Source organism: Orycteropus afer, unplaced genomic scaffold (genome assembly GCF_000298275.1).
Source record: "Orycteropus afer afer isolate SDZICR_OR568_19922 unplaced genomic scaffold, OryAfe1.0 scaffold00005, whole genome shotgun sequence".
NCBI classification, from domain to species: Eukaryota; Metazoa; Chordata; class Mammalia; order Tubulidentata; family Orycteropodidae; genus Orycteropus; species Orycteropus afer.
The window spans coordinates 416,424-432,018 of record NW_006921592.1 but is presented as its reverse complement, the minus strand read 5'-3'; the positions used below and the strand labels follow the sequence as shown (position 1 = coordinate 432,018).

Below are 15,595 nucleotides of genomic sequence, written 5' to 3'. Positions count from 1 at the left end.
CCCTCTGTCTGTCTCTTTCCTGTGTCTTCTCTTCTTTTATAAGGACACCATTCAGATTGGATTAGGATCCAGCTTCCTCCAGTGTGACCTCATGTTACCTAACTGATAACATCCTCAGAGACCCTATTTCCAAATAAGGTCATGTTCACAGGTACTAGGGTTTAGGACTTTAACATAAATTTTGAGGGGATACAGTTCAACCCCTAAAAATGCCCATAGCAGACATCACTCATCAGTCACAGCGCTCTTTCCCACTAAGCCCAGACTCGGCCTTGACAGAATTTTCCTCAGCACGATAATCCAGATAATCACACACAGTCAGTCAGATGTTCTTGAGGCAATTTACCCTCCCTGTTACAAATTACAGAAATGCTTCAAATCCGAGAGCGTTTTTTCCTTCACAGTGACCATGACACTGATCCAGGTGAGTGTGTCTCCCCCAAAGCCTGCATAATGCTGTCCACATGGGCCAGTTGTCAGAAGAAGGAAAATCTGTTACAGTCCATGTACTCCCTTTAAAAAAAAAAAATTGTGCTAAAATACATATAGCATAAAACCTTCTATTTAATCCATTTTTAAGTATACCCACTCTCATCAATATGGTTGAGTTCCAAAGACCAGGTTGTTAAGTGAAAATCAACATTATGCAGAAATGGAGGATGACCACATCAGATCACAAAATGGAGGATGACTACATCATTACGTAACTGCCAAATAACATCATTACATAACTGCCAAACCACTAGAAGTCATGGCCCAGTCAAGTTGACACATCACATCACCTTAACCATCACAGCCAGTGCTACTCTTGTCTAGCACCTTGGCATTTATTATTGCCAGACGTGCATCGTTAATGTCTGAAATAGTCCGATAGTAGATTTTTGACCAGTGTCATAAATGCCAAATATCGGATTGTAATGTAGTCAATAAGTGAGGAGTAGCTGTATATATTTCAGGGGCCTTAATTACATTCATCATGTTCTTCAATCATCACCACTATCTGTTTTCAAAACATAATTGTTTGTGGGTACAAAAGGTTTGGTAACACACTGAAACCTGTGAGGGCACAACTCCACCGGACTGCGTTGGGTCTCACAAATATTCCACTTTTGACAGCATGCAGTCTGCCCACTGGTCTTTTGTGCTCTGTTACTGGAATATAGTTGAGCTTTCCTTCTGACAGGTTTCCACCTTACACAGTTTCCAGCTTTCACAGGTTTATTGTGAATAGTAGTTATATATGTGCCTTTTATACCAAGAGAAAATTACTTCTTGTTTCACTGGAGCTGGGGCTATTACATAATGGTGAGAGAAGCTCCTGAAAGGAAAATTAAATGTGAATATTTGAAGGGAAGATTAAGATTTCCTTTTAGAAACGAAGCATTCATTTATAGTCCTTTGCACACATTGGTACTTGCTGGTTGCATGGCCAGTTTGAATGAGAATACCCCTCCTCCCTGCAGTGTCTGTCTACTCCACTAGCTCTGGATCAAGCACTGTGGTGGTATCGGCAGACTGGGATTGTATGGCTTTCCTTGGTCCCCCTGGGTTTCCTGTAAGATTATTATTGACAACATAGTTGTGTGTGTCTTGTGTGTGAGATATGAGTAGTGTGTGTTTATGTGTGAAGAGTGTGTGCATGCATGTGGTGTGTATGTGTGTGTGAGAGATGTTCAGTGTGTCTAAGGTATGTGCAGGTAGGTTTGCTCTGTGTGTAAGGTGTGTGTTTATGTGTGTGCTGTGTGTGTAGTGTGGGTGTGAGGATGAGAATATGAATTCATATAATAGTCACTCTCAGCTACAAAAAAATCACAAAACCACCATCTTTGGCCTGTAAGTGGTGGAGTGGGAGGTGAAGGTGACTGTGTAGGACACAGGGATGGGTACCTCTCTTTGATTTTAATGAAATGGATTAGATTCTTAATTCCTCCTAAGATAATCACATCCAGAAAGAAATAGTCCTCTTTAATTTCTTTTTGTTCCATCTCACACTTAAAATAATTTCTACCTCTTGCTTTATATACATTAAAGATAAGACTAGAGAATCTGCTTTGAACATGTATATTCATTGGAACCTGTTTAATCAGGCACCTGTTAGGCACTGAGATTAACTATGGGAAAGCTAGAAGGACATTACTTGTTTAGAAGATAATTATGTAGTTGAAAGGGTTCCCTGGGCCCCAGTGGCGACACCGAGATGAATATGCTCTGAACACGTAGAGGAGGGAGATTTTTGAAGATGTTTAAGGTGGGCCTTGAAAAATGAGTGGGACTTGGGTTGATAGCAGAAAAGAAGGTGGTCTTGAGATGGGAGAGACAGGGTCTAAACCTGGCTTGGGAAGGGTGGCCTGGGGCTACGGTGATATCTCAGCAATGGCAGGCCAGGAGCAGGGAGATGGACTCGTCTATGTTTGGTACATCTCACACGCGCCAAGGTTCACAAAATGCCCTTTCCCACCAATAAGCAAGGTACTTGTAAACACCTTCACACCCTCATGAGAGCCACTGAAGGGCTGTGCAAACTGGAGATACATCAAATAAAATTCTCTACCCCAAGGAGTTCAGTCTAGGGGGAGTGAAATAAATGAAAGTAATGATGACTAGCATTGATTAAACACTGGGCCCCCTTTTCTTGGGACTTCTAAGAACTATGCGCCAATTAATTCATGGAACTTCATGACAGCCCTTCGTGGCATAAGAAGTATTTTTATACTCATTGTACAGGTTAGGAAACTGAGGCACAGAAAGATGATCATAGCTAATTAGTGGCAGAGCTGGGATATGTGCCTGGGCCGTCTGGGTCAAGAGCCAGGTCACTCAACCCCATGATATTCTGTCTCCAACACAGTCATCCCAGGGAAGGGGGATGACCATGTGCTGGATGCTGAGGCAGTGGTTCTCACCTGTGTCCATGGTCACATGGACTCTGGGTCTCTTTGTCTCCTCTCCTCCTTTCTAAGGACACCTGGAGTGGATCAGGAGTCCCTGGGTGGTGCAGACAGTTAACACACTCAGCTGCCAGCCAAAGGTTGGTTCAAGTCCCCCCAGAGGTGCCTTGGAAGTAGGTCTAGTGATCTACTTCTGAAAGGTCTAGTGATCTACTTAAGAACACAGTTCTGCTCTGATGCACAGAGTCACCATGGCAACTGGTTTTATTACTGGTTTAGTGGTCCACTGTTCTCCAGAATGACCTCATGTTAACTGATAATATCTTCAGTGACCTATTTCCAAGCAAGGTCATGTTCACAGGTATGGAGGGCTAGGGCTTCAACGTATCTTTTGGAGGCACACAATTCAGTCTCTCACAGCCCTACCACCACAAAGGATTATCCAACCCCAAGTGTCAGTAATGCTGAGGTTGAGGATCCCTGTCTTAGAGGGTGTAGGAGAAAAGTCATTAAGTGAGTGGGGGAAGGGTGGAGGTAGAAGAAGGTAGGTTAGGGAGGGTTCATGGGGAGTTGAAGTGGGTCTTGAAAGATTTGGGGAGGGTTTAGGGAGGTGCAGAGAGAGGCTTGGGTGAGACTGGCGAGGCTGCATGTTGGTGCCCATGACCCACCTACCAGGTGGAGCCCAGTCCGTCCTTCTTCGTCATAATAGCTCTGACAGATGGCAGATGCCCAGTTTACAGACACGACATCTGAGACTCAAAGTGCCCACAACTTTCCAAATGCTGGAAAGTTGTTCCAAATTCTCTTGTTCCCACCCTTCCTGGCCTCTTTAGGATGGAGGTTCAAGACCCCTGAAGGTAGCAGCTAACTACCTCTGATACACACCTGGGGATTCCTCTTCTACCTGATAGATCCCAACGTCAATGTGAAAACGTTTGCTTAGAATACAAAGGAAACAGGAGCAGTTTGCTAAGGGGAACAGGTTTGTTTGAGATACTAGCTGAATTTTGATGTCTATAAGTGGAGTCTCTATTTGTAGAATCAGAAAATTAAAAGGCCAAGTGGCAATGAAAAGATGTAACTGATGAAGGTGGAGAACAAGAAAAACAGTGCCTGTACCTCAGGCCCAGAAGTACTTAGCAGGACGGGCCAGTTAGAATACTAGAACACTGCCAGACTTCCTCAGAGTGGGTGGGACATGATGCCTTACACCCATAAGTCACAGGGAAGGCTCCCTGGCACAACCAAAGTGGGTACAAGGACAGGGTGTCGGGCAGAGGGGGCGCACCCTGGCTGGGATATGTTATCACTGCTGTCAGCATTGTCAGTACAAACAGCAGACTGATTTTTATTGGGTGGAAGGTAGTAATTGGTTTTGAGGCACTGGTAGTTCAGGGGTAGAATTCTCAGCTTCCATGAAGGAGATGTGGATTCCATTCCTGGCCAGTGCACCTCATACAGAGCCACTGCCTGTCTGTCCATGGAGGCTTGTACGTGGCTATCATGCTGACCAGGGGACGGTGGGGCTTCCAGACTAAGATGGATTAGGAAGAAAGGCCTGGAGATCTGCTTCTGAGAATCAGCCAGTGAAAAGCCCTGTGCATCACAATGGCCTGATGTACAGCTGCCCATGGGGATGGCACAGGCCAGGTCATTTTGGTCTGTTGGGCATGGGCTCGCCATGAGCCAGGGGCCCACTCAGTTGTCAGCTAACAACAGCAACCTGTTGTTTTAAAACACTCTACACAAACATACCCTCTTTTTGCCTGCATGTTGGCATTATTTGTGATGGCAGTAGTTTAGGTTTTTTAGTGTTGAGTCAGTGTTTTTTGCAATGAATTTAACAAGCCAGTCTCATCCTGCTAAATCAGTGCTTTTCAAACTTGGATTTCAGTCATGCAGGGATCTTGTTAAAATGCTGATTCTGGTTTATTAGTTCTGGGGTGGCGGCTGGATTCTGCATGTCTAACAAGCTCTTGGATAGCTTCGTTGCTGCTGCGCAAACCACACTGAGTAGTCGGGCTCTAAAGCAGAGTGCTCTGTGTCTTGCCACTTTTTTCCTACTTAGAGAATTATTTTAACTGCTTTTTTTCCCCTACCTCTTATTTTTTCTATCCTCATTCCTAAAGCCTGATTATTGGTAGGTAAAGCAAGTTCGCAGTCCACCTTAGTCCATGCCATTGCCTGCCTGGCCCTGCCCTCTGGATTTAAAAAAAAAAAAAAAAAAAAAACTAGAGGGCAACTTCCCTTTCCTTCCAGAGCATCATCCAAGGCGCTGCTCTCCTGTTGCTATGGAGACCATGCTGGCTTCTCTTCTCTCCCCTTCCCTCCTGCCTGCCCTTCCCCTCCCACTATATTTCTTAATTTGCTGCACCATTCCACTGCTGTCATGGGAACCAGATGACCATTTATCTAATTGGCACCTCCAATAAAATGGCAGCTCAGAAATCCAAGGTAATGGGACCCAACTTGAAACATTGATTAGGAACAGCAATGCAAATGCATGGTCTGCTTGTTTCAAATTGCGATTTCTCTAAGCCTCATCTTGCAGCACATTTTCCCAATCTCTAAATACTCTCACTGAGGAACAAATCAAGCATCCTCAGTCAATTCACATGAAAGGAATGAGCCCACCACTGCAGTGTGACTTTTTTAGCCAACACTGGGAAAATAGAGTCTCAAGTCTCTTTGCTTTTCAGGGACATGCCCTCTAAGGTGGTTCAGTAGCCAACAAACATGCCTAAGTTACCACTATGTTTAATAAGTGTGTAACCTTAAAAGCAGGTGTCTCTGTCTCAAGGTTTGGAAGTCTAATGATGTGTCCCACCCTCATCCTGTGTTGCCCACAAATTCCTGGTCTCATGTCATGTGATTGTGGAGGGAGGTGCGGGGCTCCAGCGCTCCCTGCAGCCCCTGCTCAGCACTGCAGTGTGCTCTTGTCCGGTCCTCCACTGAGCTCCTGAAGGCCAGGGAGAGGGCTTGCTTGCTGCTGAGTCCCTGGCCTGGTGGTTCAGTGGCAGAATTCTCACCTTCCATGTGGAAGACCCCAGTTTGATTCCCGGCCAATGCACCTCACGTAGAGCCACCACCCATCATCAGTCAGTGGAGACTTGCATGTCACTATGATGCTGAACAGGTTTCAGTGGAGCTTCCAGACTAAGACAGACTAGGAAAAAAGGCCTGGTGATCTACTTCCAAAAATCCCAGCCCATGAATGTAGATCACAGTGGTCCAGTCTTATTTTGCATGAATTAGGGAGGGACTTGACTGCAGCTAACAACAACAAACAACATTTCTTGGCACATAACCAGGGATCGGTAAGTATTTATTGATTAGATGAACGTGAGAGAGGGCACACTCAAAGGAAAGAGAAATCCATGCATGAATGATGTCCAGACTGTCCTCCCTCAAAAAAAAAGAAGCCTATTTTTAATTTTAGGAATACGTGTTTTTAAACATAATGATCAAGATTTGGATCTCAGTCTGGAATGGAACCCACACCTGTGGTTTCCAGCCAAACAAAAGACAGGCATATGAGTTGAACACTTACCTCAAGTAGATACACTCCTTGGAGAGAACAATCATGGGAGAAAGAAGGGCTGCTTATGCACAGGGAGACAGCTCGGGGGCAGGAGTATATGGTGGGATGGACACAGGGAAGAGGTAACTATGGGGAGGAAGTGGGAGGGGAGCTGTTGCATCGTGGTAAACTGTGGTCAATGTCATGAGACAAAGTACATGTGAACCGCTGTATGGAAAGTAAATTTGCTCTGTAAATCTTCACCCGAATCACAATTAAAAAAAACAAGATTTGGATCTCAGACAAGCTATTTAGAAGAAAAAAATATGATAAGTGATTAAATCACAGAACGTTAGAACTTTCTAGTGAGTTTCACAGTTTGCTTTGAAAATGAGAAAATTGAGTGAACAAAAGGTGGAGCAGAATGCCAAGATCCCACAGCTGTGATGGCTACACAAAACTTGAACCCAGGTCTTCTGACACCAAAAGAGTCCTTGTCACCACCCCATGCTGGTCCCACTATTAGGAGCAAAGAGCCGGAGCATCTCTCTCTGCTGATGTGGATGATGGAAGCTGCTGTCGTGTGGAAGGCCTGGAGTCTTTGTACCTTTCATTTATCCAGTGAGACTCCCACTCAGAGCACCCATTGCTCCTCTTGAAAACAATTCCTTAATGAAGTTTCCCAGAGATGTTCCAAAACCACTGAGAGGAGTTAGCAGGCACTGCATGGACATGCACCCCCCATCCAGGGTTTACTTCGCTTGTTGGGAAATTGGTGAAAACCATGTGAAACTGTTCACTACAGATTAGTAAGCAAGCCCAAGTAAGGTCATGCTTATGTTGCTTATTGAGTAATCTGACACTACTCATATCCCATGATGGAATGAGACCATTGCAGTCAGTTGAAGCTACTGAAGGCTCCAATACCCCAGAAAACCAAGCAGTCCAGAACACTGGAGAGACACGTTTATATGCTGTTGCTGTTAGCTACTGTTGAGTCACTTCCCAACTCATGGTAACCCCATGCACAGCCAGTCCTGTGCCATGATGGGCTGTGAATCAGATTGTTTGACTCATAGGGTTTTCATTGGCTGAGTTTTGGAAGTAGAGGGCCAGGCCCTTCTTCTTACTCTGTCTTAGTCTGGAAGCTCCACTGAAAACCATTCAGCCTCATAGCAAACATGCAAGTATCCACTTGGACCTGGCATGGAAGGCGAGAACTCTGTCACTGAACCACTGCTGCCTTAATGAAATTAAGCTGAGTGCATTAAATTGAGTCCCAGTCAAAATTCCAGCACTGAGAAGACAGCTGGAATCAATCAAAAGGCGGGTGAGAAGCCAAGGGAGAAACTTGAGGACAAGATCCTGAGGAATTCTTGGCATGTAAGAAAGTGAACTGGACATGTGGTCCCAGCCCAAGGTCAAAGTAAAAGATTTGCAGTGCAGGTTTGTTGTCCTGTTGCTCTCTTTGGCTTCTGTGTCGAGCAGGTCTTATTCATGAATGACACATGCTCTCCACTTGTATATATGAAGGCTTGTGGTGGAGAAAAACCAATGGGTTTTGAATACTGATAGACCAGGGATTGAATCTTGCTGTGGATGAGCTTGGTGAATTGCTTAGTATCTCTGAGCCTCAGTTTCCTCTTCTATAAATGGGGATAATTATAATTTCCAGTTTGTCAAGGAAAGTGAAGAAGGCAGTTCCTGTCAATCTTCAGGACCAGTGCCAGGTGAGAATCCATAGTAAATAAATGACAGGTAGCTTTCATTGATGTGGTGAGGTTGCTTTCATCAGCAGGATGAGTTCTGATGTGACGTATCTCAGGGTGCTCACAGATGGTGCCCACAGGGAGATGGATGACTGGCATCAGGCTACGTGGTAATGGGGCCAGCCAATCCTCCCACCAGCCATCACCCCCACCCCAACCTTACTAGCCCCTGTGCTCATGGAACACAGTGGCCCCAGGTATGAGCAGTGAATTGACATCTCTGGGCCTAATCATTCCTTGGAAGAATTAAGTCGCCTGGTACATACAGGTGAATTCATTGCTCTGCAGTAGGCATCTACACTGGCTGTTCTCAAAATGGAGTGTATGTCAAGAATCACCTGCAAGACTTGCTGACACACAGGTTGATGGCTCCACTCCTGAGTTTCTGACTCAGTAGCTTAGGGTGGGGCCCAGATTTTGTATTGCTCATATGATAAAAGAACTGAATAGAAGATTGCAAAGAGCAGCTCGAGCAGACAGAGCCAATTACTGTAATGAAATGTGCAGAGACCTGGAGTTAGAAAACCAAAAGGGAAGAACATGCTCAGCATTTCTCAAACTGAAAGAACTGAGGAAAAAAATGTAAGCCTCAAGTTGCAATATTGAGAGATTCAATGGGCAAAATATTGAATGATGCAGAAAGCATCAGAAGAAGATGGAAGGAATACACAGTCACTGTACCAAAAAGAAATGGTCGACCTTCATCCATTTCAGGAGGTGGCATATGTTCAAGAACCAGTGGTATTGAAGGAGGAAGTGAAAGCTGCACCAAAAGAATTAGTGAAGAACAAGGCTCCAGGAATTGACGGGATACCCATTGAAATGTTTCAACAAATGGATGCCCCACTGGAGGCACTCATTTGGTTATGCCAAGAGATTTGGAAGACAGCTACCTGGCCAACTGACTGGAAGAGGTCCGTATTTGTACCCATTCCAAAGAAAGGTGATCCCACAGAATGTGGAAATTATTGAACGATATCATTAATATTGCATGCAAGTAAAATCTGACTGAAGATAATTCAAAAACAGTTGCAGCAGTATATTGACAGAGAAGTTCCAGAAATGCAAGCTGGATTCAGAAGAGGATGTGGAATGAGGGATATCATTGCTGATGTCAGATGGATCTTGGCTCAAAGCAAAGATACCAGAAAGATGTTTACTTGTGTTTCATTGACTATGCAAAAGCATTTGATTATGTGGATCATAACAAATTGTGGGCAACATTGAGAAGAATGGGAATTCCAGAACATTTAATTGTACTCATGAGAAACCTGTACATAGGCCCAGGAGGCTGTTGTTCAAACAGAAAAAGGGAACACTGCATGGTTTAAAATCAAGAAGGGAGTGTGTCGGGGTTGTATCCTTCGACCATACTTACTCAATCTGTATGCTGAGCAAATAATCCGAGAAGCTGGACTATATGAAGAAGAACGTGGCATCAGGATTGGAGGAAGAATCATTAACAACCTGCAATACGCTGACAACACAACTTTGCTTGCTGAAAGTGAGGATGACTTGAAGTACTTACTGATGAAGATTGAAGAATACAGTCTGCAGTATGGATTACATCTCAGTATAAAGAAAACAAAAATCCTCACAACTGGACATATAAGCAACATTGTGATAAATGGAGAAAAGATTGAAATTGTCAAACACTTTACATGGCTTGGTTCTACAGTTGACGCCAGTGGAAGCAGCAGTCAGGACATCAGATGACAAATAGCACTGGGCAAATAGGCTGCAAAGGACTTCTTTCAAGTGCTAAAGAGAAAAGATGTCTCCTTGAGGACTAAGGTGCACCTGACACAAGCCATGGTATTTGCAGTCACCTCATATGCATGTGAGAGCTGGACAATGAATAAGGAAGACCAAAGAAGAATTGATGCTTTGAGTTGTGGTGTTGGCAAAGAATGCTGAAAGTACCATGGACTGCTGAAAGAACTAACAGGTCTGTCTGGGAGGAAGTACAGCTAGAATGCTTCTTGGAGGCAAGAATGGTCAGAGTTTGTCTCACCTACTTTGGTCATGTTGTCAGAAGGGACCATTCCCTGGAGAAGGATGTCATGCTTGGCAAGGTGGAGGGTCGACAAACGAGGGGAAGGCCCTCAATGAGATGGATTGACATGGTGGCAGCGGCGATGGGCTCAAGCACAGCAAGAATCATGGAGCTGGTTCAGGACCGGGCAGTGTTTCGTTCTGCGCATGGGGTCACTATGAGTTGGAGACAACTCGATGGTACCTAACAACAACAATAACATAAATGCCCGGGTGATGCTGATGCTGCTGGTCTGAGAACCACTGATCTACACATGCTGGCCAAACATTATAAAGCCAGATAACTAGAGGCAAAATAAAACCAGTGGCCATCAAGGGGACTCTGACTCACGGGAATTCCCTGGGTGTCAGAGCGGAGCAGTGCTCCACAGGGCTTCACAGGTACCTGGGAAGATCTAATTCCGGAAAGTCAGCTGTTGAAAATCCTGTGGAGCACAGTTCTACTCTGACACATGTGAGGTCGCCATGAGTTGGAGTCAACTCATCCACAGTTGGTCCATTCATCCTTCCTGGGAGGAATAAGGTGATTGGCGTCCTGCCTTTTCCTCCTCCTCTCAGTTGCTGATGGAGATGTTGATATGCTGTAAAACATTGAACAGGGAGAGATAATGGAGGAGAAGGCGCATCAGATACTGGGAAAATGCACCTCCGGTGAACTGGGCAAGTTGCTGCAAACGAGATGCCCTTTGTTAGAAGAGGGGTAGTTGCTCAAGTTTGCCTTTTTTGGAGAAAAAGCCCACTTCCCACTTACCTCTCTCCTGCCTGGGAGAAGGGTTGTGCACCCGTCTGTCAAGCCATAAGCACATGAGACACTTTTCCTCTTCGGCAGACCACTTTTATCAAACCCTTGAACACAGCTGGTTTCCCAGAGTGAAGAAGTTGCCCACAGGAAACGGATCTCTGGGTGGTGTGAAAGGGCTCTGTCTAAACCATGCAGTTTTCTTCCTGGGTCAGTAGCCTCTGCCAGTGAATTGCCCAGGACTCAGGTGCTGGGTTTACCTACAGCAGCTACACCGGGAGCCCAGGAAATAACACCAGGCTTCTTTTGCCTCGAGTACTGACTGCATTTGTTTATTCCACCTGCCACGATGCTCGCCATGTTCACTGTGCTTTATTAACTCTGAAGGGCTTAAAGAACCAGTCCCGAGTCAAGCTGAATATCGTGCGATGTCCTCCAGTAACCACCGTGCTGATCCGGAGACCTGACCTGCGCTACCAGCTGGGGTTCAGTGTCCAGAACGGAATTGTGAGTACAGCACACATACATACTCTTCCTCAACACTCTGATGAATTGGAACGTAGCACGTTGTTTGGTCTGGTTTTATTATTATTGTTATGTTCAAGCCAGTTAGCTCTCTGAAAGAGTCCGGCAGGGGAGGAGTGGCTGAAGGCAGGCTCAGCTTTCTCTGTGGGCGGATCTCTAACAGAATTCGGTGCCTTCTCCATGAGAAGTGTTCTTCCCAGAGCCACGGCCCACAAAGCCCAGCTTTCTGCCTGTGACGGTTCAGGGTTGTCCTGCCAACACTAGTTCGAGATGCACCCACAAAGGGTCGCACAGGACACTTCACAGGGAACCGCTGCAACTCCCCATGCCAGGGCCACACCTCGGAGCAGAGAGCCCCCGCTGGGGGGTCACTGTGAGTCGGAATTGACTCCACGGCCATGGGCTTGGGTTTGGTTTGGGGCATGTTGTCTTACTTCTTCTCCCTGCTTCCCCTCGGTTGTTTAGGGTGAAGTTGATAACCTGTAAAGTATCTGACAGGCAGTGAGCGTGGGAAAGAAAGGCCCCCCACAGTGAAAGCTGTGAGAGTGGGAGCTCAGTGGGACTGCCTTGTTTTCCTGGGTCTTGAATGTTTTTCATTCAGGTTGCAGTCTTCACCACATTTCTGTCACTCCTTTTAGTGGAAAAAAATTTAATGCTTTTCTTCTCTGACAGGTTTCCTCCTTACACAGGTTCGGCCTTTCACAGGTTTTCCTGTCTTTTTTTAAAGCTCCCCAGGTGCCTCCAAGTTTGAGAATCACTGCTTTAGAGGTGTGTTCATGCATCATCTGGACCTAGCCGATTTGCCCTTTAAACTTGAATTAATACTTTAAGGAGAAAGAGTGTTTTGATCAGTTGTCTGGCTGGCTCCCTTATAAAATACTTCCTTTCTGCCCTGGATTTCCTTGTTCTGGAATTGTGGGAAGTCTGGGCTTTGATGGCGAATCTGTTCTCTGTCCGTAACCTTCTGGATTGTGCAGGCTTTGGATATACTCTCCCTATTGTTTGTATTCATCTTTCCAGACAGAAGAGCCCTATTCTTCTCACCCACCCACCCTTAATTTTCAGTTAAGATTCTAGGTAATAAAGATTTTATTCCCAGTATATTTGAAGTTTTAGAAATACCTGGAAAATTCCCAGTCGGAGCTGAAACATCCAGCCCCATTTTATGGACATCGGTAGCGTAGTTTGCCTGTTGAGGAGAGAGGAGCCAGCGTTACTCCCCACATGTGTTACACAGTTTACAAGTTGAAAACATTGACAGCCCTGTAACAAGCCAAGACAGCTCTTGTTACCAAGATGTTCCACAACCACAGAGAGCAGGTAGGAGTTAGCCGAGAAGCAGAGCACTGGGATGAAATGTACCTGGAAGCCATGATACGCCTTCTTCCCTGACCCCAAAGGCAAGGCGCGTCAGCAGAAGCACACGCTGGCCTCCAGAGCCACTTCTGTGAAAAGAAAAAAAAAAAAAAGGCATTCAAATTCCCAAAGCCTAACCATGTCAGGTTTTCAGAAACGGGAATGCTGGGGGAGGGCATTTCCAGAAAAGACAGTCTTCTATCCCTACCAGTTCTTGGAGGTCAGGGTCTGCCCACCATGTGTAACCTGGCCTTTGGTTCTGTAGATCTGCAGCCTCATGCGAGGCGGAATAGCCGAGAGAGGGGGCATCCGTGTGGGACATCGGATCATTGAAATCAACGGACAGAGTGTCGTCGCCACCCCCCACGAGAAGATCGTGCACATTCTTTCCAATGCCGTTGGGGAGGTAGGAGTCGCGGCCCAGGGCTAGGGACAGGCTGAGGGGCCTGAGGCTCTGGGGCCCCCTGGCCCACAACAGGCCTTCCAGAAAACCTCCCTGAGTATCCTTCCTGTTGCCGTTGGGTTTACTCTGACTCATGACTGCTCCGTAGGGTTTTCGATGCCCATTTTTTAAGAAGTAGATTGGCAGGCCTTTCTTCTGAGGCGCCTCTGGGCAGACTCTAACCCCAGCCTTTCACTGGTATGCAAACATGTTGTTTGTACCACCAAATACTCCTCAATACCCAGGCCCAGTCACATACTACACAAAAACGTAGTGTTCTACATCCTACTTTGGTGAGTAGTGACTGGGATCGTAAAAGCTTGCAAACAGCCATCTAGAGCAACAATGGGTCTATCCTAGTCCAGAGCAAAGAATAATGGAGAAAACTAAAGACGCATGGAAACAATTAGTCCAAGGAACTAGCAGACCATGCAATCCTCAGCCTGTATGACCATAAGACCAGAAGAATTAGATGGTGCCTGGCTACCACTGTCAACCCCTCAGATGGGGATCTATACAGGAGATCCTGGATAGAGTGGAAAAACAATATGGAACACAACTCAAAATCATAATAAATAAATAACTAACAAGTTTACTAGTCTGAAAGAGCCCAGTGAGACCCCAAAGACTGTGGCCCCTAGTTATCCGTCTGGTCTGGAACTGAACTCACTCCTGTGGCTTCCAGCCAAATAACAGACAGGCATATAGGGTGAACATTTACATCAGGTAGATACACTCCTTAGAGAGATCAGTCATGGGAGAACACGTTTGCACAGGGAGACAGCTCAGAGGGTGGGAGTGCAAGGGAGGGAAGGACACAGGGAAGAAGTAACTATGGGAAGGAATTGGGAAGAGAGCTGTTATATTGTGGGGAACTGCAGTCAATGTCATGAAACAAAATGTGTATGAACTGTTGTATGGAAAATGAATTTACTCTATAAACTTTCACCTCAATCACAATAAATAAGTAATAACCAGGCCCATCTGTCTTTGACCAAGTTATAAACTCAATTCCTTGGAGACAAAGTGAAGGTCTGAGCGTTTTCTGCATGAAACAGAAAAGTCACCATAGCTTTCTCTTCAGTTTCATTTGCTCACCTCTCTTCAGCACCCAGATTTGTGTTGCTTCTCCTCATGGCTGCCCAAGTGCTTCCCATTTTCCCCCAGTTAGTGTCACCAAATGTGCCTGGAAGATCCAAGTCGATCCAAGTCTCATCGACAGAACAGCCCCCAGAGGCGTCTCCTGCGTGGGCTTGCTGCGTCATACCCGAGTCCGAGCTGAGGAGCTGCATTCGGTCTCTCTGCCAGCAGAGGTGGGGGGGTCAGGAGCATTCAGAGCCCCAGACTCGCTCTCCTTCCATTTTCAGTGTCCTCTACTTTTACAAGGCCTGGTGGAAGGAAGAGCATTGACTGGGAGAGTGAACTGTACCTGGCCTTTGGTTTTTCATTATTTTCTATCAGTTCTAACTTAAAAAACCCATGAATTCTATTTGTCCTGGTGTCTGATGGGCGGGGGTGCTATTGCCTTTTTCATTTTTAACATTTTATTGTGATTTGAGTGAACGTTGACGGAGAAAATTGGTTTTCCATTCAGCAATTCATATATATTTTGTTTCGGGATCTGCAGTCCCCACAACGTAACAGCGTTCTTCCCACTTCCTCCCTGGCTCCTGTTCCCATTCATCCCTCTTTCCTGTCGCATCCTGCCTTATGGGCCTTACCCTGGGCAAAAGCGGCTCTTTAGATCTCCTGTGAATGATTGTTCTAAGGAGTGTGTACCCCTCTGGTGTTACTGTTCACCATACAGGCCTGTCTATGGCTTGGCTGAAAGTTGCGCTATAGGGGTAATTCAGTAGCCTTGAAGGGTCACTACAGGCCATAGTGTCAGGGATTCCATTAGTGTCTGTCAGACCACTAAGCCTGGTCTTTTTAATGATTTTGAATTGTGCTCCACATTTTCTTCCATTCTATCCAGGACCTCTGCTGTGATCCCTTTCAGAGCGTTTGGTAATGGTGGCTGGGCACCATCTAGTTCTTCTGGTCTCAAGGTTGAGGAAGCTGAGGTTCACATGGTCCGTTAATCCTTCGGATTAGTGGTTTCTGTGTGTCTTTGATTTTCCTCACTCTTCTTTGCTTCAGACGGAGAGAGATGCATAGTTGTATCTTGTTGTTGTTGTTGTTATGTGCCCTCGAGTCAGACCCGACTCATAGCAACCCCTCTTTGGGTTTCCAAGGCAGTATCACTACGGAAGTAGATTGCCCCATCTTCCTTCCAAGGAGTGGCTGGTGGGTTTGAACCGC

General features: G+C 45.8%; 1 protein-coding gene across 1 annotated transcript in view; it reads left to right on the top strand.

The window, feature by feature from the left end:
* Positions 1 to 15,595, top strand: part of APBA1 (amyloid beta precursor protein binding family A member 1) — a 97,281-nt gene that overhangs the window by 81,029 nt on the left and 657 nt on the right. Inside the window, exons 10-11 of the mRNA XM_007938384.2 lie at positions 11,359 to 11,478; positions 13,118 to 13,258. Coding sequence (XP_007936575.1) covers positions 11,359 to 11,478; positions 13,118 to 13,258 — 261 coding nt within the window. The remainder of the gene's footprint in view (positions 1 to 11,358; positions 11,479 to 13,117; positions 13,259 to 15,595) is intronic.